Genomic DNA, 23,759 nt, shown 5'->3' with positions numbered 1-23,759 from the left:
CAAGTGCAACAGCATCAATCCTATTAAAAAGGAAAGAAAAAAGCTGAGAAAGTGACAGCCTTGCATTAACGACAGAAACACAAGAACAGTAACACAACCTTGCTTACTGCAGACACAAGGAAGGACACGACGGCATTTAGAGTTCAGCCATTTCAAAACACAAGCCTAATTGCAACAACTCAAAGACATCCAAGAACATCATAATCCATGTAACAACTTCTGCTTCGCTGCAACAGCAAACAATCTTCACATACATTGACAGATGACTGACTACAGCTGGAGCGAGTTGACGCATGCTGAAACTAGAGCTTAAATCGACCTTCAGCAGACCTCTGCTCACACTTTGTGAAGATCAAGTCCAAGATAACCTCTGAATGCTGCTATCTTTGGAATGTGTTGAAATGTGCCGGGTGGCACTTCAACTGGCACTTTAGGTAACACTGACATTCACATCTCACTCCTTGCTTAACAATCCCTTTTGCAGCTTGTTATAAAGTTTTTATGCATAACTTTTCTAAGCAATCACACATTTTTTGGGAACGTCAAAATCATAATTTACATTTTGATTCAAGAACTTCATGTTTTACATTGATGTAGTGAAAAAAAAAATAGATAAATAATAGTATAAATAGTTTGGAATATAATTATACAACACTTTTCCATTTAGGGAGATTAACTAAAATAAAACTCTACTCTGTCCACTCTTAGGAAGGGCACCGCTGTTTAAATGTCTTTGGATAGATGTTCAAGATTGTAAAGTTGCAACGATGATCACAGCTCTGCTTCCTGGATGTGGCACCTGCTTCATGGCTCTGAAGAAGCTGACACGGGAGAGTTGTGGATTGTAGTGTCAATGAGTTTGTCTAAGAGTGTCCCCAAGAGCGTAACCTCAACAAAACCCATCTCATCATAGTCTGAAGAGTGTGATCAGTGGGTTGGGCTAAAAGAAAACAAGGGAAAGCTTTCTTCACGTAAACAGTGCTGGCCTGAGGGCACCTACAGCAGATGGAAGGGCCATTATTCAATGTAACCCTTTTGACTTAGCATGGCCCAGCCTGGAATAAACGCACTTTCTATTGTAAGCTCCTCAGATTCAACACAAGTCATCCTCGTGGCTCGCAGCGTCCCCGACCAGCAGCGAGTGTTTGTCGGGGTCGCCGAGCACGAAGCTGTTGACTGAATGCTTGTCAGAGCGCAGCGAGTTGATTGAGGCTCGACTGTAGTTGACGATGCGGTCTAGCAGACTAAGTTTGGGGGACGGGCGACGCATCTCGCCCATGCCGATGTGGACGCTGACGTCAGACAAGCTGCCCTGCCGCCTGCTGGTACCCAGTCTGGCCTCCAGCTTCTCTGCAGTGGGTTTAGTGTAACTACATAAAGATGAAGGGGATAAAATGGACAGAAGCTTTTATGAATTAACACAAAATACACACAAAATACTTCAACAAAACCCCAAATATTTCATTACCATTTAAGTAGAAGCGAGGACAAAACCACAGAGACGGATGACAACGCCATGGCAGCAGAGCCCATCCACGGCTGTAACACCAGGCCGATGGGAAGGAACACCCCTGTAAATAGATGAGGTTCGTATTTCCACAGAGCTCAAAGTGATTTCACTATGATACTAAAAAAAGTGGATGACCTCACTCTGCATTCAGCCCACCAAAGAACCTACCAGCAGCAATAGGAATTCCAACCAGGTTGTAGATAAGAGCGAAGACAAAGTTGATCCTGATCCTCTTGACGGTCTTTTTAGAGAGGTCAATACTGCCGACCACATCCAGCAGGTCATTCTGAAGACAAGAGAACAACACTGGGTAAATGAGCAGGGCGTTAATAGCAATTTGTGGCAAAAAGGTGAAAAAGTTGAAATGCTTTAAGTAAAATCCTCTCAGCACAAAGCTTTAAAAAACAAACAAAAAACAAAACAGATCAACTGTTTTTATTTCAGTCTACAAGGTTTTTTATGTTAGACTTTTGTTTCTCAAGTTGGAGAGTCACTGGTGACCTGTTGCGTTGTCTGCATGCGATTCACATCATGCTAAATATCATCTGTGCCGCTTTCATGTTACAAAACAGACACCTTTGTCGGATCAGATTCTCACCCTGATCAGCACCACATCTGCGGCCTCTATGGCCACATCTGTCCCGGTTCCTATGGCGATGCCCACGTCAGCCATGGCCAGAGCGGGCGAGTCGTTGACGCCGTCACCCACCATGGCGACCCTCTTTCCCGCCTGCTGCAGCTGTTCCACTTTGGCCACCTTGTGGGAGGGCAGCACCTCAGCGAACACTTTCCTGATGCCGACCTGGTGGACAAAAAGCAGAATGATGAGCTCAGGAATCAAACACGTGTTGGGTTTCCAGCTTAATATGACATTAAAGCAGAAAAGCAAAAAATCGAAGCCATCATCTCTGTTACAACTTCACCATCTAGTAACAAAAGTCTAATGATAGCATCAGTATTAAGCAGCTCTTCATTCGTCTGCTTTGCTTACCTGAGCAGCAATAGCCCGAGCTGTCTTGCTGTTGTCTCCAGTCATCAGCACAACTTCCAGACCCATGTTGGTCAGCGTGTGGACCGCCAACTCAGCCTCTGGTTTCACTGTGTCTGCTATGGCTATCATTGCACACAGCAGGTCTATGCACAGAAAAAAAGGTTTTTAAGTTTCAAGCAGTCAGAAAGTGAGAGAAAAAGAGTCAATTTTAACATTGCTACTCACCGTCTACGGCCACCAGAACAGCAGTGCGTCCTCTGCGCTCGTGCTCGATCATGGCTTCGTCGATTTCAGGTGTGACTCGCAGGCAGTTCCTCCTCATCCACTCCCTGTTCCCAATCAGGACTACATAGGTGGCTGTCTGAACCAGGCCTGCAAACAACAGCAAGAAGGCATAAAAGCAAGTGAAACACAACTTTACAGCAACTGTAATCGTGCAGTAGGAATGCACTTCCAAACATACTTTGCGGCTGTGGGTCCATGATGAGTGGATGGGAGCTGGTGCATATCCGGCTGTCGCTGATCTGGACTAGGACACTGTTGCGCTGGTTGTTGTCCTCGCTGTCACTGTCCAACTGCTTCAGCAGACTCTCTGTGTTGCTCACCTGACATCGGATGCCACAGCCCGGCACCGCCTGAAAGTCCACGCACGTGCCAAGAGACTCTGTGCCAAGCTCCTGCACGCAAATAACAATGGATCAACATCTTCCACATATACATTACTGTAGATTATCATTCATCTCACCGTGGGGTCAAATCTGATGAAAGGCAAACCTGTTTGCAGTATTTGGTAATAGCGGCTCCGAGCGGGTGTTCACTGTTGTTCTCAGCTGTGGCTACAATGGCCAGCAGGCGGGAGCGAGGCATCTTATTCCCCTCCACCGCGATCTTTACTTGAACAACCTTTGGGGCCCCGTATGTAATGGTGCCGGTCTTGTCAAACACCACAGACTGAACCTGCATATGAAAGATAATATTATAAGTTATTTACTTTGTGACCCCAGAAATGATATCTAAATATAAAAGACGTTTATCACCTCCAGCATCGAGAATTCAATTATTTATTCATGTGTCTCATCTTTAACAGTCTTTAAGATTTTTTTAAAATATTTTTTAACAATTAAAGCAGGAGATGGGAATTTTTTCAGAATAACAGCTCTCAAGCAAATTAAAGAATGTGGAAAAATTATTACAATTCATGAAACAGAAAACTACAATATAAAAATACTGGCGCCCCCAGTGCTACCCTTCAGGCTTCTAGTAGATATACCTACTGTATCAATTTCAAAATCCTACAGCACCTTGTTCTCAGAAAACTCTGACCTTGATCATGCGGTCACAGAGATTGTAAACTGAGATTTTTAGTAGATACACCTATGGCATGAATTTAAAACTCCTCATTCGAGTTATCGCATTCACAGACATAACAGGGTGATGATAATACCCTGATAACCTCCTGAAAACTGGGGGGGGGGGAATCTTCCCATTGAACATTTTTTGTTTGACATGTTTTTTGTGATTTCCTTCCTCTTTGAAGCTAAAAGAGGCCACTCAAACACATGACATATATATCAGTGGAAAACCCAGGATGTCCTCTATTTAGTACATCAGGACTTAGTAGGGTAGCTCAAATAAGTCAAAAGATATAGACTAACAACAAAATGTCCATTACAGAAGACATAAATGAATAAGCTGGTTTTCAGGAGGATCATACTTGAGAGGTGAAAATAACCCACTAAAACAAAAATACAGTAAATGCACTTGTGAGGTCTAAAAAGCTCATTTTAGATGATGGAAATAAATCACTATGCATGTCACGTAAACGAATAAGTGCATACATGTGGCACTACATCGATAAATCAAATTTAATGCATTCAGTCTCACCCATCTGATATCTGCCTGCATTTATATAATTAGAATTTTATTCAACGTGTTAAAACTGACAGATGCTTTCTCATATATAACCGCCTGGCTAACACAGAGGTGTCAGAAAATCATCATTAACACACCTTATGCGCCATCTCAAGTGGCTCTCCCCCCTTTATCAGGATACCATTTTGGGCTCCGACCCCTGTGCCCACCATGACAGCTGTCGGGGTTGCCAAGCCAAGGGAACAGGGACAGGCGATGCATAACACGGTTATGGAGGCCTGGAAGGCGAAGCGAACCACAGCCTCAGTCCTGGAAATGGATTTGTCGTAACCCTGCGTGAAGGAAATGATGTTAGCTTTTTTCCAATTCATAAAAATGACATAAAACTGAAGTAAAAAGGAAAAGAACTCACAGGAAAGTACATCTCCACCAGAGAGAAGTTCAAAAAGCCAATGATGATCCAGGCGATCAGGGTAAGCACAGATATGCCAACAATGAAGGGTACAAAGTAGCCACTAATTTTATCTGCATACTGCTGGATAGGAGCCTAAAAATACAAAGTAAAGACATAAACACTTGTACAGCGTTACTCTCAAAGCTGGTATATACAGTGCACAGGCCAAACCATGTAATTCACCTTTGAAGTCTGAGCCTCCTCCACTAGTTTGACAATCTGAGACAGCGTAGTGTCCATGCCAACATGTGTAGCACTGACAAGCAGAGAGCCGTTCTGGTTAATGGAGCCTGCAATCACAGAGCTCCCGGGCTTCTTCGTCACTGGCATGGCCTCACCTGGAGTCATAAAGCAACAGCTGGTCAAAAAGCTGCAGTACAGGTAAGAAAAAAATAAACAAAACACACCCACTAATATTTGGTTTGGTTCCCATAGCAAGTTGCACTCCAACCAGATGCTTTTGGCCTTCTGGAGAAAGGTTTTAAGGTCAGACAAGACAAAGACTGAGCTATTTGACCACCTTGACAAGAGGTATGTTTGGAGGAGAAAAGATGAGGCTTTCGCATCTAAGAACACTGTCAAGCATGGTGATGGTAGCATCGTGCTCTGGGCTGTTTGTTGTCAGTGGATGCCATGTAACAATAATAAAATAACAATAAAGGAATTCTTCACCTTCCCCTGAAATCAACAGCCAGAAACACACAACAAAACTGCTTCTGGAATGAATGAAGCAGGCTAACATTAAGCTTCTGAAATTGTTTTTTCTCAAAGTCTCAACTTCAACTTCAACTATTAGAATTTTTTGGATTACGCTTAAAAGTCAGGTCTGTGCCAAGAAACAAACTAATTTAAATGAACTCTACCAATTCTGCCAAGAGAGGTCAAATGCCCAGGAAGAATTATGCCAAGGTTGTTGATGGCTACCAAAGGCACCTGGTGAGGTGCAACTGGCTGAAAGAACTAAATATTAATTCTAGATTAGAGAAAATCTAAAATAAATCTAAACTTATGAACCAAATTCTTGTCTTTTTAAAGTAATAAAAGATGTATCCTGTACAATCATTCCACCCTAGAAAAATAACATTTCAAAGAAATGATTAAAAGCTCCAAATGACCATGAGATTCATGCCCACGATGAGCATAAGTGACCTATTAACACTTTTTATAGACATCCAGCACCAGTCCATGCATAGATACAGGTCCTACAATTAATGACGACCAACCTGTGATGAGGGACTCATCGGCCATGGAATGTCCTTCAATGACTCTCCCATCGACTGGAAACTTTCCCCCAGGAACGACTTTGACTATATCACCTCTCTGAACCAGTTCCACATCCACCTGCTCCTCACTGCAACAGACAAACATAAAATAATGTCAAACACTATTTCTACAAATGTTGTCTATTTCAACAGGTACTCTAACTGCAAACATTTCATTATGTTGTCATTTAAAACCAAGTCAACATGTGTAAGGTGAGGGTAGAGAACCAGGAGTACCTGAGAACTGAATTATCACTGCCGAGAGTGACGACTGTGGCCTCAGTGGCTTGTAAAGACATCAGTTTGGACAAAGCCTCAGAAGTCTTGCTCTGGAAGACGGCACATAAAACAATTTGACTTTTTATACATGTGTGTCGATTTGCAGACTTTTCAAAAAAGTAAAGTTACTTGAAATGTCACAGATATTAATAAATATGAGCTAAACCTTGGCTATCTGTTCCAGCCAGCGTCCCAGAGAGATGAAGACAAAGAGCATAGGTGGTGTGTCGAAGAACGTGATGGGATTGACTTTTGCCTTCTCCGCTATGGCCACAATTAGGACGACGCATGAGTAGGTGAAGGCTATGGAAGTGGCCAGAACAATTAGCACATCCATGTTGGCAGACTTGTGTTTCACGGCTTTCCAGGCTTGAACGTAGAAGTAGCGACCTCCAATAAACTAAGGAGAGAGAAAAAAACAAACAAAACAGAAATCATTAATATGACTCCACGACTTTTCTCTCCTGAGGGCAAAAATTAATACTACTATTACTACGACTACTACTACTAAAAGTTCCCTATCATGTTTCCTGGGAGTGAAGTTAATCCCTGTGATTTACCTGGACAGGCACACAAAACAGGAAGGAGAGGAGGTTCATGATGGAGAGGCCTGGGAGCAGCTGTCTCTCCAGAAACATGGTGGAGTGGTAGCGGTTGCGGTCCTCTGCCGTATTGTTGTGATGATGTGAAATTGTCATCTGGTGGTCCATAATAATCATGTAGATCATCATACCCATCACAGGCACACAGAAAACCAAGCTCACAAGGAAAGACTTCCTCCACCTTAGCAAGGGAAGATAATATTCACTTAGTAACAGACTTTTTTAAAACAGCAAAGCAAACATATGCTGACTTTAATAATCATAACAAAAAGAACCAAGACACAACTCTCTCACAGCCAGTATGACTAAACAAAACTACATTCATACACATTTGGAGCAATATTTTGTGGGGCGATATTATAATGATATTTATTAAATAACTATAAATGCTCTGGGAATACTACAAACAACAGGGCTAATCTCATGCACCAAAACCCTGAGATAATGTTAGTCGAGCCAACTTACATTAAATCATCTCAACTCAAAAACCGTTAAACACTGGTAACACTTAGCTTGACAAAGCAACCTCCTAATTCACACCAAGCTAATGGCTCAGCCACACAAGTTAAATAAAATAAAATAAAAAGGGTTGCTCAGAGCTTGAAGGTCTTACACACTCACAATGACTTTAGATCGAAAGTTGAGTGAACAGGTCGCCTGGTCACAGTCTGACTTGAACTGACTGGAATCACTCAGAGAGATTGTTGAAGGTTTGACAATAACTGCAGTCTAATTTATAAATGCAGACAGATGCCAACATGCTGCCATCAGTCTGATTATGTTCCTATAGTACAGGAAGGCCACAGAGTATCAATGTCAGTTAAATTTCTGCTGAATGTGTAAATATTTCTATCTTTAGTGCAACACGTGTGATTTTCAACCACTTATCACACTTCACAGATAGCATGTTATTGCCAGCTTGACCCCATACAAATGCAGAATGATATCAGCCTGCAGTTGAATGGGGTCTGATATAAGACTGATACCAGACTGACCCGGTCTTATGACGCCACTTATGCCTGGCTTTCAAGCCAGTGTTGTACGGTTAACAGTCTATTTGGAGGAAAACCTAAATAAATAAATAAATGAAGTGAGATAACATTATTTTAGATAAAACAGATAATAAAGTTTACCTCTGCTGATGAAAGAACAGGTGACAAATCGCAATAATTGTTACTGCAATACTCAGCATATTTCAAAATGTTAAAAAGTGCAATAATACGAAATAGTAAATGAAGTAGTATGATAACATCGTATCATGAGGTGTCTGGTGATTCCCACCTCTCCTAAAATATTTGATCTCTGACAGCATTTTTGGATGCTTGTAGAAACCACAGGTTTGCAGGTCTTATTAGTATTATTATTTTTTAAACAGCTTTTTATAAAATGGCACATGATATTATTTAAAATAGTGCAAATCAAGTAAATGGCTTCAAAAACATAAAAAATTTGAATAAAGAAAAATGACAGTTATATGCTCCAGGTACGACACATTGTGCTGTATCCTCAATTTTGCCCTGCAATTTTCAAATGAATACATGTGCAGCTGAGTGTAAGGTCAGTCTTACAGCGTCTGCTCCCATAGGCATGCGAGAGGTCGCTTGGATCTGAAGGACGTAAATAAGAGAGGGACTAAAAACAGGGCTCTGTCCCATGACCTGCAGCAAGACACGACACTACAATGCTTAATTACGCATGCACCCTCCAAGTGGACTTGGCCTTCGTGGCCTTGCATATGAAATGTTTTCCCTCAGCTGAGAGTGCTTTTTAGAGCTGAATATGAAAATAACCTCCTCTGAAGCATATTACATGTGCAACTTAACTTAGCTCGATTACCTTACTGGGTACAAAGAGAGCTACATTTGTGACACTGACAACTAGCTTCAAGCTCAACATACCTCATTAACTGATTACTTTCAATCCCTAGCATCACTCTCTGATAAGTTTACATTTTACTGCCTATAATGGCCTAAGCACTTCACTCTACAAAAAGATTTTTCTTAGGAAAGTCAGATAAACGATCAAGCCAACATTCAGATGAACAAAAAGGAAAAAGAAAAAGAGTTTGAACACCAGACTCATGTCCCAACACAGTATGGTAACATACATAACTACACAAAAAACAGATTTTTAAACTGACAAACACCAAATGCTGCTTACTGTCGTATCTCTTTGCTGTGGTCCAGGTGGCTGGCAGTGCGGTCCCTCTTTACCAAAGACGCTTCGAACCCTAGATTCTACAGAAAACAAACTCCTGATGAGGCCTTTAAAGACTTTTATCCAGACCAATTACTTAGTAAAAGTATAACTGAACACATGCATAAATAAACAGAGGAAGGCGTAATACCTCAATCAGCTTGATGATGTCTCGTGGTCCAATAACTTCAGAGTCGAATTTAATGTGCGCTTTGTTGGTTGCCAAGGCAACAGAGGCATAGATAATCCCCTTTTCTTTCATGAGGTTGGATTCAATTTTGTGAACACAAGAAGCGCACGTCATTCCCCTGACCTGAAAGAAGGTGAAGAGGAGCAGACAAGCAGATGAAGAGGTAGAAAATAATGAGAATATGAGGGGAGGAATGCACCTCATCTAGTGAATCCTTATTGAGAAATGTTTGTTTATGGTTTTGCATGCATGCATTAATGAACATAAAGTCAATGCAGCCTCACAGTGACTCACCACTAATTCAACGTTTCCACCTGAACCTTCATAGTTCTCCATAACAGAGGCGGTGAAGCCCAGCTCCTTCACACACTCGGCTACCTTCATAGGATCGGTGACTTCAGGGTTATAACGGACCTCTGCTTTACTCGCCATTAGTGCCACCAGAACAGAGTAGATACCTGCACAACATTACAGATATTCTCTTTATTTCCTAAGGAAAGCCAAAAAATTATCCTATCAAAAAAAAAAAAAAAACCCCCAAAAAACTTTAACACACCAGGTTCATTCTTGAGATTTCGCTCAATGTTTGACACACAGGAAGCACAGGTCATCCCTCCGATCTGGATGTAGCATTTAGAGTTGGTTTCTCCACTAAGTCCCTGGGGGGTTTCTTTGTGGTGGTCACTGTCCACCTCTTTACCTTTGACAGGTGCTATACTTGAAGACTTCGATGAAAGAGGATGTGGCGCAGGCAGCAGAGAGTTGGTCTCTGTTTACAAGAAGATTTCTTCATTAATGATGCTAATTTTGCTCACTAGCCTCTAAAAATAAAAGTGCTCTGGGCCTGAAACCATGTGGGTACTTAAATGCCAACATAATCGGTCCTCTTACCAGGCAGAAAGGCATCAAAGCCCATGTCCTCTATGGCCTCCCTCAACTCCTCTGGTGTGGTCAGCAGAGGGTCGTACTCAAAGATCCCCTGGTGATCAGTCAGAGAGACCTCGGCTGACATGACCCCTTTCTTTTGGGAGATCATGCCTTCAATGGACTGAACACAGGAGTTGCATGTCATGCCCTCAATGTGGATATTCACCACAGATCCCAGTGGCTGATTAAAACAAGGCTGCAAGACAGCAGGTTTAGCCTGGTTTGCTCCTGTAGGCCATGATGATGACGGTGGTAAAGTGCGAGCAGGTGATGTGGACACAGGACTGAGGGGACCGGAGGAGTCCCACGGTTGAGTCTTAAAGTTTCCTGGAGGCAGTGCTTCAATTGCCTGCTGCAGCTGAGTCACTGTGACCTTTTGGGGGTCATAGCAGATGGAGGCCTTCTCATTCTCCAAAGACACCTCCACAGAAGACACACCAGGCAGCACTGAGATATTGTCCTGAATGTTGACCACACAGGAACGGCAGTGCATGCCTTTGACCCTAAGCGCGACGAGCGTGGTGTCTATGAAGATTTCAGTCTCCTCCGAAGTCTCAGATGGCGACGAAATTGTTTGTTTTTGAGAATCAACAAAGCGCTCCATTTCACTGGGGGACAGCTGCAGGGGGCGGGGCTTAGACTTCACAAAGGCCTTGAATCCAACCACAGTAATTTGATCAATGATGGTTTGGACAGTGAGGAGGTAAGGCAGGTAGACGAGTGTAGCTTCCTGAGACTCTAAAACAACTGTGGAAGAGATGGAAACAGGAAAGTTAAAACAGAAGCACAAAGCAAATAAAAACAAATGAAATTCTTTGACAAGAAGCGGAAGCCACTGTGTGTGAAACAAGGACAAAGATGTTGGCAGAGAATCAGACACACGAGATACAATCGATGTGAGATCATTTTGATGGTCCAGCTTAAAGCTTCAGGAGACAAAGCCTTTGCTTCACTCTGAAGGCCGTTACACACTGAACATGTTGCATAAAAACAACACAAAATTCCAGATCTGAACTTGGCCTACATACAAACCAAACACGTTATATTTTTGTGGAACATTCGTCCTCAAATAAAACACGGACAGTGACAAAAAAAAAGAAAAAAAAAGTTCATCCTGATGTTTCCGAAACAAGAAAAGAAGGAAACAGAGAATCTGGGTTGATCAAATTCTCACGAGAAAGCAGCAGCGGGGACAATTTTACGCTTTGATCTAGAAGTTAAAACTGTATCACGCTCGCTTTCGTACATATTTCAGGATGTCAGTGGGGCACTTTGAGCTCTTTTATCAGAAATGGGACCACGCTTGAAGAGGGAGAGATAATTTCATTTCAGAGAGACGATTATGAGCCGGAGCAGTGTTTAGCCATGACGGCACTTGTTGCCAAATATACTGATCTGATTGGTCAGATCTGTTTATTTGGATCCAAAACATCAGAAAGTTAAACTACACATCCTGTATGAACGACTGCAAAAAGAATAGGTGAGCCCAAAAGATATTTTTAGCTCACAAAATATTTGAATGATTTTACATGTCCGGAGTTGTCTTATGCCAAAGTATGAATACCATGCAAAAAAACAAAAGAATCCTCTCCAATACTGAGCTTCAGGGCAACAAACTACAACAGTTAAAAACTGACTTCGAAAAATTTCAAATACGCATAACTTTTTCTGTTCTTTTTTATAAAGGAAAATAAATGTCATCATTACTATAAAACTTCCCTTTTTGCGTCAGTTTGAAACACATTTGACAGAGCAAACAGTACACTGACAGGCTGTGCAAACAACCACATTGAACGCAGGGATCATGCTGCACTCAACCACCATAATCCCGTCTACAAGTCATTCTTTCCAACCAGCCGGGATTTCATGAGTCATAATCATATCGTACTAAACAATCTCTACTTGCTGAACCTAAAGACAGCCTCGCTGATCCACAATGACATGACACCTGAGATGTAGGACGTGCAATTCAGCAGTCGCACTACAACATCTCTTCCAGCTCAGGCTGTAAAGTTATATATGACTGCAAGTTTGCAAATGGGTCGAGTACATCACCTTTGATCTTTTGAATCCCTTTGAGTTTACCAATCTTTCCTTCAATAGTGGTAATGCAGGAGTGACAGGTCATTCCTTCAATGCGCAGCTTAAGGATGGCCGCTCCACCTCGCGTGGTCTGAGATGGAGAGGAGGTGGGGTCTTTTTGCAAAGGGCTGCTCGGTGTGGAGATGTCCGGCGGTGTTACGCTGGCCACCGCCTCACTAAGCTGCTGCGTGGACGTCAGGGAGGGAACAAAGGTGACGGTGAGGCCCGTCTGTGGCAGGTTCTCTCTGACATCCAGCACTCCCTGAATTTGTGATAGTTTCTTCAATGCTTCCTGTTGGGCTGTGGGTGTCATGCCCGAGGTGGAGACCAACTGGATATCAGTAGGGACTGGTGTGGCTTTGCTGGAAGCTGGCAGACTTGATTCAAAGCCCATGTCCTCAATGGCCTCTGACAGAGACTCTGGGCTCTGATGGCTGGGGTCAAATATGACAGTTGCATTCTTGCCCTCTAAAGACACCTACAAAAGTGGAGTTGAAAGAGAAAATGTAAAATGGAGTCAACAAAATTGGAATAAATGCTAAGCTTAACCTTAATATGCAATATAGCTACATTTAAGATGTGGCTTCTATTTTATTCAAGCAACAATCAGATTTACCTCCAGTAATACTCTAAAGCACTTAATGCCGGTTCAGAGTTAATTCCGATACTATGAAAGGGATATTTTTGGTCTTGTGTGTAGCTATACAGATTCCTTAGATTTTATTATCACCTAACGCTTTTACTGTCTTGTCTCAGAACTAAACCTTTATTAAAACAAACAAACAAAAAAAAGAAAAGAAATGCATGACTTTGGCAAGCTCACAGCATGTGCTGTCAGCATGATCCCCTCAGATCTCACTTTAGCAAGAAAGAAACATGTGACACATTGAAGACATCGCCTGACTTGGCAGTAAGTTAACCAGCAAGTGAGTGAGTAAGTGTAGCTGCCTGCAGGGTTAACCTTTACTCTCAGAATAAAGGGGAAAAACTAATCCGACAATGACTGTTATACTAAGAACATAAAATAAATCTATTTACTCTTCGCAGATCTTGTCTGTATAGATTAATGTAAAATAATCCAGAACCTAAACTGTCTTAAGACACAAATGACATTTTCTGTGGATACACACAGACTGTATTGAGCTGATGTCACAGTCCCGCAAAGGGCAGAGCGCTATCTGGAACACACTATTACATTATCGTCTCATTTACCCTCAGCCTCAGGGGTAAACACACAATAAACAAAACAGCAGGCCTCAACTATTGCAATTAAACCCTCTCTCATGGCTACATTGATGCTACTTGGTTCTTAATCAGATGAGCGAGTCCCGAGGGGGTAAGATTAGGGTATCAATCAGGCCTAATACGGGTGGAAGGAACCTTTAGTTAATATACTTTTTTTCTTTATGAGATCTAATACATGGTTTTAAAATACTTGACCACTGTTACAACATCTAGTTATTTCAGATCCTGTAGTTAAACAGTAAGTATCACGAGGGAAGTATTGAGTCAGCAAAATGTTATTATCAGTTCCTCAACAAAGACTGCTGCATGACATTTAAACTAAAAATGAATTAAAACAAAATTCAAACCCACTAACCACCACAAACAGCTCTAAAGAGCCCACGTTTACCTTTATATGCATCACTCCAGGAAGAGACCCAATGCGCTGCTCTATGGACTGGACACAAGAGCCGCAGGTCATACCCTCCACTCCAAGAGAAACTGAACACAGGCTGCGTTTATGTGTCATGACTGTTTCCTAAAAGAACACAAGAAAGACAATGGTTTTCCCACCAAGTCTTTGCTTTGAGGAAAAAGATCACGAAAGCTGAGTAGAGAGAGACGGGGTAGTTCTTCTCGAAATGACAGTTACGTTAATGTATGGGGCAAACACAAACACGCATGCAAAACTAAACATACACGATGCCTTATATTACCAATAAAGTGTTTAATTTTAAATCGAGACATCCGTCAGGGTTATCTTTGCTTTACTAAAATAAAAAAGGCTTAACATCAGATATAAAAATTGCTCAGCTTAAAGTTTGCCTGTTTTTAAAAATGTGTCATCAGGGTGAATCTCCATTTTTATTTCTATAGCAAGGTTTGAAACTGTCAGAAAAAGACAGTAGGGTGATGTTATTCCATGTGCACAGCTGGTCTGCAGCTTTACAAAAACTAAACGAATTTTGTGACATTCAATTGGTGCTTCCAATTCTGGTACATTTACTAGACAAAAAGTGGAAACAAAACAAAGCTTTGTTTGTACAAGACGAGAATTGTTCCTGTACTTCCTTCCTGGCATGGACTAATCAGGTTGTCCAAACATTGCCGTCGAAGGTGAAGCTTGAAACATCATCCCAGTTTCATTTGGCTTACAATAACGTTCGTTTCGTTGATGGGCTGGAAACATATCTAAAGTTCAAGTTTTGGTGGATAAATAATGTTTAACTTAAGTATAATCTCTGTTATCCCCTCCTGGGCTTTGAGTGAATACTGTCACACCTACAGACGATCACTTACGGATCTGCCGCATAAACAGCACTCTTGGCTGTAGCTATAGCCGTTTAAAATCCCATGAAACGGATGAGGTCGGATCCTCAGTTCGGATCCGTTGAATGACATAAAGGGACTCGTATGACACTAGAGAGAAAGACCCGGGCCACGTTTAGAAAAAGCGAGACACCGATGAACTAATCTAGATAAACATTAAGTTAACACAGAAGAGGTAATTTAGTGAATGTTTTAATAGTTTTTAGAAAAAGGTCAGTTATATAAAAAACGCATCGACTACAATGGAACGTAAAGTATTTGTAAAGCTAGTTTGGTGACTTTGTCAGCCGTACGAAAAAGCTACTGATCCCTTTTGTGAGCAGTATTTGTAACAGAAAGTATCACCTCCACGGAGCTAAAAATACCAAAAATATTACCTAATGTCTTTTTAGGATTATATAGGAAACAATTCCGTCTCTTACTAGTTGCAATGCGGCCAACGTGACACCACAGAAATATCTGAGAAAAACTTACCGTCTCAGTTCACAGCGTGAAGCAAACTGTTAGCCACAGGCTAGTACTCCGACTGTCAGAGCAAGCTAACTAGCTGGTATCTACTCTTCATCCTACGTTACAGTCAACAAAGCGGACACGTCGCTGCATCGTGAGGACTGCTAGAAATAATTGACAGTGCTGGATTGAGAGTTTTCTTCCTCTATTATCACAGAACTCTGCTATGTGTAGCTGATTTTGTTGCGTCTCCTCATGCTGACGTGACGAGCGGCTGCATTCCTGTTTGTCCAGCGATAGAGGCGGAGCTAGGAGAGTTACGGCAACGTAAAAGGGTGTAGTTTTTCCCTGTACTTTGCCTACAAGGCTGTGGCGTTCTCTAAAAGTAGCCATCTTTTATATAAATCGCGGTTAGGTGTTGTTAGAGTAGATGTCATGCAAAGAAGTTACTAGTAAGTTAACGGGTTCGCTTTAGTGGACTCGAATTATCAGTCGACAGTTTAGTTTACGAGCCTTGAAGACGAAACTCAGGGTATAAACAAAGATCAATAACAGAAGAGAATTTATTTGTCCCATATTATTTATCCCATTTTTTTTTACTGCAGTCGAAATAATAATAATAATAATAATAATAATAATAATAATAATAATAATAATAATAATACATTTTAAGATGTATTCATGCTTTTTCTATGTTGCATTTTGCTTCTCATCTACCTACAGATATTAAGGTTGTTATAGGCAACAAAAATAAACACGAGACTGAATGTAAAAAATTAAGACTTAAACTATGGAACCTTGTTTCCTTCACTGAAAAAATAAGTAAATAAAGTAAACAATAAAATAATATTCAGGCAGCACTGAGTCAAAATGTCAAATTGTTATGTCTTTTTGGGTTTTTATCCCAAAACTTCAGGTTAGGTTTTTCAAAATGTCGAGTTACTCACTCTGACTTGTGAATAAGTTGAAATCTTAAACCTTAAACAGACCATTCTGTTGAATGTAAACCCTCCAGTATGTCTAAATTATCACAATTCTGCAAAAAAGAGTGGGACAAAATTTGAAAGAATAATTGCCAGTTATTGCAAATATTTGATTACAGTTCTTGCTGCCAAATGTGGTAGAAGACTGTTTTAGATTTTAGGGGTAATTACTTTTTTACGGGGGACGGGTAGATTTGGATAGTTGTTTTTCTCTTAATAAATGAAATCATCATTTAAAAAATTGCAGTTTGTATTTACTCGTGTTATCTTTTTAAAATCTGTTTTTGATGATTTGAAATATAGAAGAATGACAAATGTAAACTCCTGTGCAGCACCATCTTTCACATAATCAATCTGCTTCAGATTGTTCTTGTTTTCTATGATCTAAGTTTGATAATGTGGATCGCACAGTCTTATTAAACACATTACATCAGGTGGTGTGTGTGTCTGCATAAGACTTGTTTAAATTTATTCTTGCAGACAAAAGTTTTTCTCACTCTACTAATAATTTCTCATCAAAAGATTGGACTTTTGACATCAGGCACTTTGTGACACTGACTGCGAAAGATTCTTTGTAAATAAACCTCTCTTAGTTAAGACCCCAGGCTGCACAAGAGTCTGTGCCCAAGGTTTTCTATGTCAGTTTTCTACAAATTGTTCTTTTGCCTTTCCATTTCAAAATAATTTTGGAAATGCCCTGCACAATGTAGTCCCCAGAGTGATAAACATGACCATCTCTTCTTGTCTGCTCCTCCCTCTCTTGCTATTCCACTCTGCAAACTCAGACATGCAATAGGCCTAAAACACTGGGGTTGCCAAAAGCCCAAAGTTCTGTAAGGTACTGAGAAATAGCAGCCAAAGTCGGAGGAACAAACTGTGATTTACAACTTGATTAGGATTAACAGGTTAAAATAACAACAAAACCATGCCAGTATTTTTAAGAGCAGACTGACACCATATGACAGTATCCAGATGTAAACATCCGGTTTGTTTGATGTTTTTCACCTTGAGTTTGTAAACCCACACATGATTGCTATTTTTTTTAATGAGTTTAGATAAATGTAAACGTTTTTATCAGGTATAGTTGTTTTGCCATCTGCTTTAGATGTGCCAGTTTGTGAAGCAGCAAGATTCATAACACTAAGAAACCACCTGACGTCGTTTTCTAACTTTTCTTCACCGCTGACGGCCGCGGTTAATAAACTGCTTTAATCGGCACAGGTTCGATAATCAAGGGTTTATAAAGTGTGTTCCTATGTGGGGTTTTAATGAGCATGTCCACAAGATCACTCTCTCCGTCACACAAACACACGCACGCACGCACACTTTGACACACTGACCTAGTTTCTGTGTGCAAGCGTGCACACACTATCTTGTGCCCTCTGCTCATGAGGACAACAACACTCATTGAGTGACCACATAAATTAGAATTAGTATAAACAGTCCTTTCCGACTTCCTGAAATGTGAAAATATATGTCCTCTGCTCAGAACTGTTAATCTGTTTTTCTGCGCGCAAGATGGTGGTGGGAGATGCAGATCCATGTTTTCCTCAGCTCACGTGTACCGGCTGCTCGGCAGCGCCCGTCAAGCTGTCGCTAAAGTGAAGAGAGCTTATTATGGGAGCTGCTCCTGCTGTCCTATATCAACAGCAGCCAGCATTTCTGCAGTCATCTCCAGCCATGGCTCCAAGTGGACGCTGTCATCTCAGCTGGCAGAGCACGAAACCCTGCGGAAGGCGTCGTTTTTAAGCCGTTCGGGTAAGTAACTCTGAGCTTTATTGATATTTTGGACTGTGAGTAAAAGATCGATTGCGGAATTGGAGGAGGCTGGAGGAGAAGGGCTGTGTTACGATTCGGTCAGCTTTGCTGCAGACTCATAAATGCTCATAGGACACCTGCATTTATGCATTTTAAAGTTTCTGTTCAGATTTTTTTAAGCATGTGCAACATGCAATAATATGCAACGACGGTAACAACAACAGCAACACAATACAATGCAAGGAAAGCAATAGTAGTGGTAATAACAGAGGGACAATACTATAAATGGTTTTAAAACAGATTAGTATATTTCATAGTTAGTGAAACGCGAACACCATTAGCTGATACTTTATTTAAAAGACCTTCGTACATATTCTGGAGCCAGTATTGACTCTTGAATAAAAACAACATCAGCTCACAGACAGATTTTTACAGTAGGGTTAGTTTTTAGACACTTTTAGTTTATAGACTGGTCGCTGTTGCATTAAATTATGTCGGTGCTTATAGTGTCTAAAATTGTTTCTTCAAGTGTGGTGGTGGTAAGATAAAGGACAAAGAGTTCCGTTTTAATATCAAGTGCTATATATATATTACGTACCTTAAATTTGTGTTATACAGTGCTCATATGTCCTTTGACATAGTTGGTAGTTCATAAATCTAGTTCTGACAGCATTTATTTGTTTGAGTTTGCCTGTCATGTAACGCAGATAACATAGCGAGTTATATGTTAGAGAACTCTGTGCTTTTAGTGGATAAATATAAAGTTCTTTGTTCTTTTTAAAAATTATACTAAACAGAAAAAAATGTCATTTGCAAATACTGATTGTGTGGAAAAAAAGAGAAAATTCTCATTGGATCCAGACACATTTAAAACTCTAATTTATCAGCACGTTGGTAGCTCCATAGTTACACATTTGCCCAGCAAGCACAAGAACCCTGAACTCTGAAAGAAACCTGAGACTAGAAAAACACTCAAATTGGGGCTTTGACAGAAAGACAATCACGTGTAAAAATGTGGTGACTCCCTGTGAATAATGGAGCAGCCAAACACAGCTTCTTTATTATATCAGGGCTTTAAAAACATACAATTACAAAAGAAAATAATTAATGAAGCATTTCAGGAAGCTATAATTAAGTGGGTAAATAGTGTTAAAGCAGATAATTATAGAATTGGAGATGTTTGTCCCTAAACACAAAACCTGTTCAGTGCTACCAGCATAAACTGAGTTCACACTGTACTGCAATTCATAGCTTGTGTAATCCCAGCACAGTAAAATCTTAACCCTGCACTGCCCTTTTAAACACACCTTTGATTTTATGACACCACAGTGGGCTGATTTGCTTCAGAATGAAGCGAGGAAGGACAGGTCTGAAATCACAGTGCCAGATTTTCCCCTCCCTCGGAGAGCGGGCTAAGAGACCGAAGTGGATGACTCCAGCACAAGACTGGGGAAACCTGCCCCATCACGTCGTCCTGCAGATCTTCCAGCATCTGTCCCTGGTCGACCGGGCCAGGGCATCATCCGTGTGCCGGTGCTGGAATGACGTCTTTCACACCCCTGACCTGTGGAGGAAGTTTGAGTTTGAGCTCAATCAGCCAGCCACGTCCTACTTACGCTCCACTCACCCTGACCTCATTCAGCAGATCATCAAGAAGCATGCCCAACACCTGCAGTATGTTAGCTTCAAAGTAAGAGCCTCCCCTGCCGTCTCTCATTTCCTCTCACCTGTTTCACCTGCTGTGGCCTCTTTCTCTTCTTCCATTTTCACAACACACTGTCTTATAAACAATACCTGCCCTCCTTAATCTGAACTGCTGCAGAATTGAGCATCACATGTCAGCAGTCTTGGCATCGACGTGCTTAATTATCTCAAGTGATTCTTACACCTCAGTCTTTCATCAATTATTTTAATGTCTCTTTCCTCCTCTCCAAAATGTTGAATCACTGCTGGTAAATCAGGTGGACAGCTGCACCGAATCTGCAGAGGCAGCTTGTGACATTCTCTCTCAGCTAGTGAACTGCACCATCAAGACCCTGGGGCTGATTTCTACAGCACGGCCCAGCTTCATGGATGTATCTCAAGTAAGAAATGGCCTGTTTATATTTGATTTTTTTTTAACACACGTAATATATGCTGGTATTTCAAGTCATCATGAAGATTGTATTCACCTCTTCCCCTGGTGCATTATTATTTTTTGCACTTCCTGTAAAAAGATTTGCACAGTTTTCTACATCAGCAATAACAGATAATGAATCCTGGTTTGATGAACATCGTTGGTATCTCCTCAGGCCCATTTTGTGTCTGCCCTGACGGTGGTGTTCGTAAACTCCAAGTCATTATCCTCCATCAGGATCGATGACACCCCAGTGGATGATCCGTCCCTGAAGGTGCTGGTTGCCAACAACAGTGACACCCTTAAGTTGCTGAAGATGAGCAGCTGTCCTCATGTCTCCCCAGCTGGTTAGTACACCTGCAGTATTTTAGCTTCAAAGTGGGCACTGTGAATACTCATCAGCAAGATGCTCAATTTTGCTTTTCTCTAAAACATTAAGACACTCTTCTCTCTTTTTCATAAGGTATCTTGTGTGTGGCAGACCAGTGTCATGGCCTCAGGGAGCTGGCGTTGAACTACCATCTCCTAAGTGATGAGCTTCTTCTTGCCCTGTCTTCTGAAAAACACGTTCACTTGGAACACCTGCGCATTGACGTGGTGAGTGAAAACCCCGGCCAAACACATTTTCACACCATCAAGAGGAGCAGCTGGGAGGCTTTGATCCGCCACTCGCCGAAGGTCAACATAGTCATGTATTTCTACTTGTATGAGGAGGAGTTTGAGCCCTTTTTCTGCGAGGAGACCCCCGTCACCCACCTGTACTTTGGCCGAGCTGTTAGTAAAATGATGCTAGGCCGCATTGGACTGAACTGCCCTCGGCTGGTGGAGCTGGTTGTGTGCGCCAATGGCATTGAGCCCCTGGATGAGGAGCTAATCCGCATCGCAGAGCGCTGCAAGAGCTTGACAGCGATCGGGCTAGGCGAGTGTGAGGTGACCTGCAGTGGCTTTGTGGAGTTTGTGAAGATGTGCGGGGGCAGGCTGACACAGCTGTCAATCATGGAGGAGGTACTGATCCCAGACAGCAGCTATAACATAGAGCAGATCCACAGTGAGGTGTCGAAGCACCTCGGGCGGATGTGGTTTCCTGATATGATGCCCACCTGGTAGGCTGACATGAAGCCAGAACTATCAATGATGGCATTAAACTATGGTTACAGTTTACAATTTTAATAGACATAACATTTAGAAAAGGAAAAACGAAAAATCCATTTCAAGATGGCCCCTGACTGGAAAGCCCTGCTTGGAGAAAGACTTTGGGCCAGTGAACCACAGGCATATACGTTTGGCTTTGTGTAAGATTGGAACCCTGCTTTCCCAGGTGAAAATCCACTGCCAGCGCACCACCATCACCCTATCTCTATCATGTGAAAATTATTTGATTTCTTATGTTCTTGCACATTTGTCACACTTACATGTTTCAGATCATCAAACGAATCTTAATGTCATACAAAGAGTCAGAATGAATACAAAATGCAGTTTTTAAATAACAATTTAATTTATTAAGGGAACAAAAGCTATCCAAATCTACCTGATCCTGTGCGAAAGAGTAACTGACCCCTAAACCTAATAAGGGGTTGTGCCACTCTTGGCAACAAGAGCTGCAATCAAGTGTTTGTGATAATTTGCAATGATTTTTGCCCACTCTTCTTTGCAGAAGAGTTGTTTTTTTGAGCCATTCAGAGGTGGACCTGCTGATGTGTTTCAAATCATTACCGTGCTGCGTAACCCAAGTTTGATTGAGCTTCAGTCCATGAAATGATGACCAGAAATTCTCCTTCAGGATCTTCTGGTAGAGAGCAGAATTTATGGTTCCATTAATTACAGCAGGTCATCCAGGTCCTAAAGCAGATAGTTTGATTGCAGTTCTTGCTACCAACAGTGGCACAACCACTTATCAGGTTTAGGGGGAATTTGTCTTTCAAACAAGTGCCAGGTAGGTTTGGGTACCTCTTTTCTCTCTCTCAGTAAGTCATTGTTCAAAAAAACTGCAAAATGTACTTACTTCAGTTTTCTGTGTCTAATATTAAAATTTGTTTGGTGATGTGAAGCATGTAAGCATGAGAAATAAGCTGGGAAAAAAATTAGGAAAGGTGAAAACATTTCTTCACGGCGCGTCTTGGCCCGCTCACTATGGGTAATTTCTGTAGCTGTTGTGTACCATCAATGAATTTTATGTAAGAATAATACACTTCTCTGAAAATAGTTCATGCATAAAAACGTTTCATTGCTTTCTGTCTGTCACTAAATGTTGTAATGAAACATGTTGGTTGCAGCTGAATGATGGGCTACATTTTTAACCATGGTGTATAAAAGAGCGTGACGCTGCCATCTGCTGGGAAAAATCCCCCAAACATAATTCACAAGTTCTTTACGTTTCTACATCTTTCTGAAAATCTTAAAATTAATGAAATAATTAACCAGTTAATTTAAAACTCTTCCTCAAGTTACAGATTTTTCTGAATTTAACCACATTTGCATGCATTCAGGTGAGGACACTAACCACAGTGATACTGGTTCATTGGAGAAAGGACAGGAGTTTCCTGTTGAGCCGGAGCGAGTCACACCTCCATGGAAAACACAATGGGTCTCTTTTGTCTGTTGGCCTGTTTTACTTTGCTGTCTTTTCATTTAGTTGACAGGTGTTAAAAATCAGGTAATAGCAGGTATTTGACTAAAGGCTTTGAACAGAAATGAATATGCAGAACTCAGATTAGGTGATGTGGTGACGTGGTCAGTTTATGTTCTTTTCTTTTTTTCCTTTTTTAAAAAACAAAACATGTGCACTTAAAAAAAAGATTTGCTGTCCTCATAAACACGAAGCAATAATTTTGAGGCAAAGGCAGTTGAAATCGATCAAATCAAAGATTTATTTATTAAAATAAGTAATCATTAAACGAAATATGTTTGGTATAAAATGTACTACCAGACTCCTTTAAATGTAACATTACATGGAAAATTTACATGTAATCAAATTACTTAAAGTCAGCACTTTGGGCGTGATTTGTTTTTTGAGTGTTACATTTAGTTATTTATTTATTTTTTATTATTGTCCTGTGGGATTTAATATGTAGTTAGTTGGTTCTTTGCTTGTAAGAGAGTACCAACTTAAAACTGAAGTATTTGTATCAAATGTGATTACGACGATAGTTTTGTGCAAAAGGTACAAATGAACCATTACAGGCCCACGATGTGCAATGACACGCTGTCCACATACAGCTTTAAATATCTGTTTTGTATTTGTTTACTTTGCGTGGATGTAGTTAGTAGAAGAAGAATTGCTGTATACATTTATATCACTTATTGTTAGTGGTTTTTGTGTATGTGCAGCATTGATGTCAGCTTCATTGAAACTGCTTTTTATTCTACACAGGCTGTATTTAAATACTAATAATAAAAACATGTTTACATAACTTTAATGTTGCATGATCTCCTAAACAGTGAAGCCTGATCCAAGCTGACTTTGTCCCGTGTGACCTTTCTGCAGCACTTCGTTTTCAGCTCTAGAGGGCAGCAAAGATCTAACCGGAGGGGGGG

General features: G+C 41.0%; 2 protein-coding genes across 2 annotated transcripts; one reads left to right on the top strand and one right to left on the bottom strand.

Moving 5' to 3' along the window:
• Nucleotides 1–596: 596 nt before the first annotated feature.
• Nucleotides 597–15,667, bottom strand: atp7a (ATPase copper transporting alpha). Its single transcript, XM_005921208.3, has 23 exons — nucleotides 15,393–15,667; nucleotides 13,999–14,127; nucleotides 12,339–12,843; nucleotides 10,248–11,030; nucleotides 9,913–10,125; nucleotides 9,651–9,814; nucleotides 9,318–9,479; nucleotides 9,131–9,207; nucleotides 6,929–7,151; nucleotides 6,535–6,768; nucleotides 6,327–6,418; nucleotides 6,051–6,178; nucleotides 5,011–5,165; nucleotides 4,786–4,920; nucleotides 4,511–4,705; nucleotides 3,276–3,458; nucleotides 2,965–3,178; nucleotides 2,727–2,873; nucleotides 2,502–2,644; nucleotides 2,109–2,312; nucleotides 1,679–1,796; nucleotides 1,469–1,571; nucleotides 597–1,370 (listed from the first exon to the last, which is right to left on the bottom strand). Exons 2-23 carry the CDS (start codon nucleotides 14,116–14,118, stop codon nucleotides 1,094–1,096), a joined length of 4,575 nt encoding a protein of 1,524 aa, XP_005921270.1. The 5' UTR covers nucleotides 14,119–14,127; nucleotides 15,393–15,667; the 3' UTR covers nucleotides 597–1,093.
• A 2,023-nt stretch (nucleotides 15,668–17,690) lies between these two features.
• Nucleotides 17,691–23,629, top strand: fbxl3l (F-box and leucine-rich repeat protein 3, like). The gene is made up of 5 exons (XM_005921209.3): nucleotides 17,691–18,109; nucleotides 19,439–19,799; nucleotides 20,071–20,193; nucleotides 20,401–20,572; nucleotides 20,689–23,629. The coding sequence occupies exons 2-5, from the start codon at nucleotides 19,458–19,460 to the stop codon at nucleotides 21,330–21,332; spliced, it is 1,281 nt and encodes a 426-aa protein (XP_005921271.1). The 5' UTR covers nucleotides 17,691–18,109; nucleotides 19,439–19,457; the 3' UTR covers nucleotides 21,333–23,629.
• The last annotated feature ends 130 nt before the right edge of the window (nucleotides 23,630–23,759 follow it).

Source organism: Haplochromis burtoni, unplaced genomic scaffold (assembly GCF_018398535.1).
Source record: "Haplochromis burtoni strain Fernald_Lab_line unplaced genomic scaffold, NCSU_Asbu1 Contig_10, whole genome shotgun sequence".
NCBI classification, from domain to species: domain Eukaryota; kingdom Metazoa; phylum Chordata; class Actinopteri; order Cichliformes; family Cichlidae; genus Haplochromis; species Haplochromis burtoni.
This window is presented reverse-complemented; position numbering and strand designations above follow the sequence as displayed.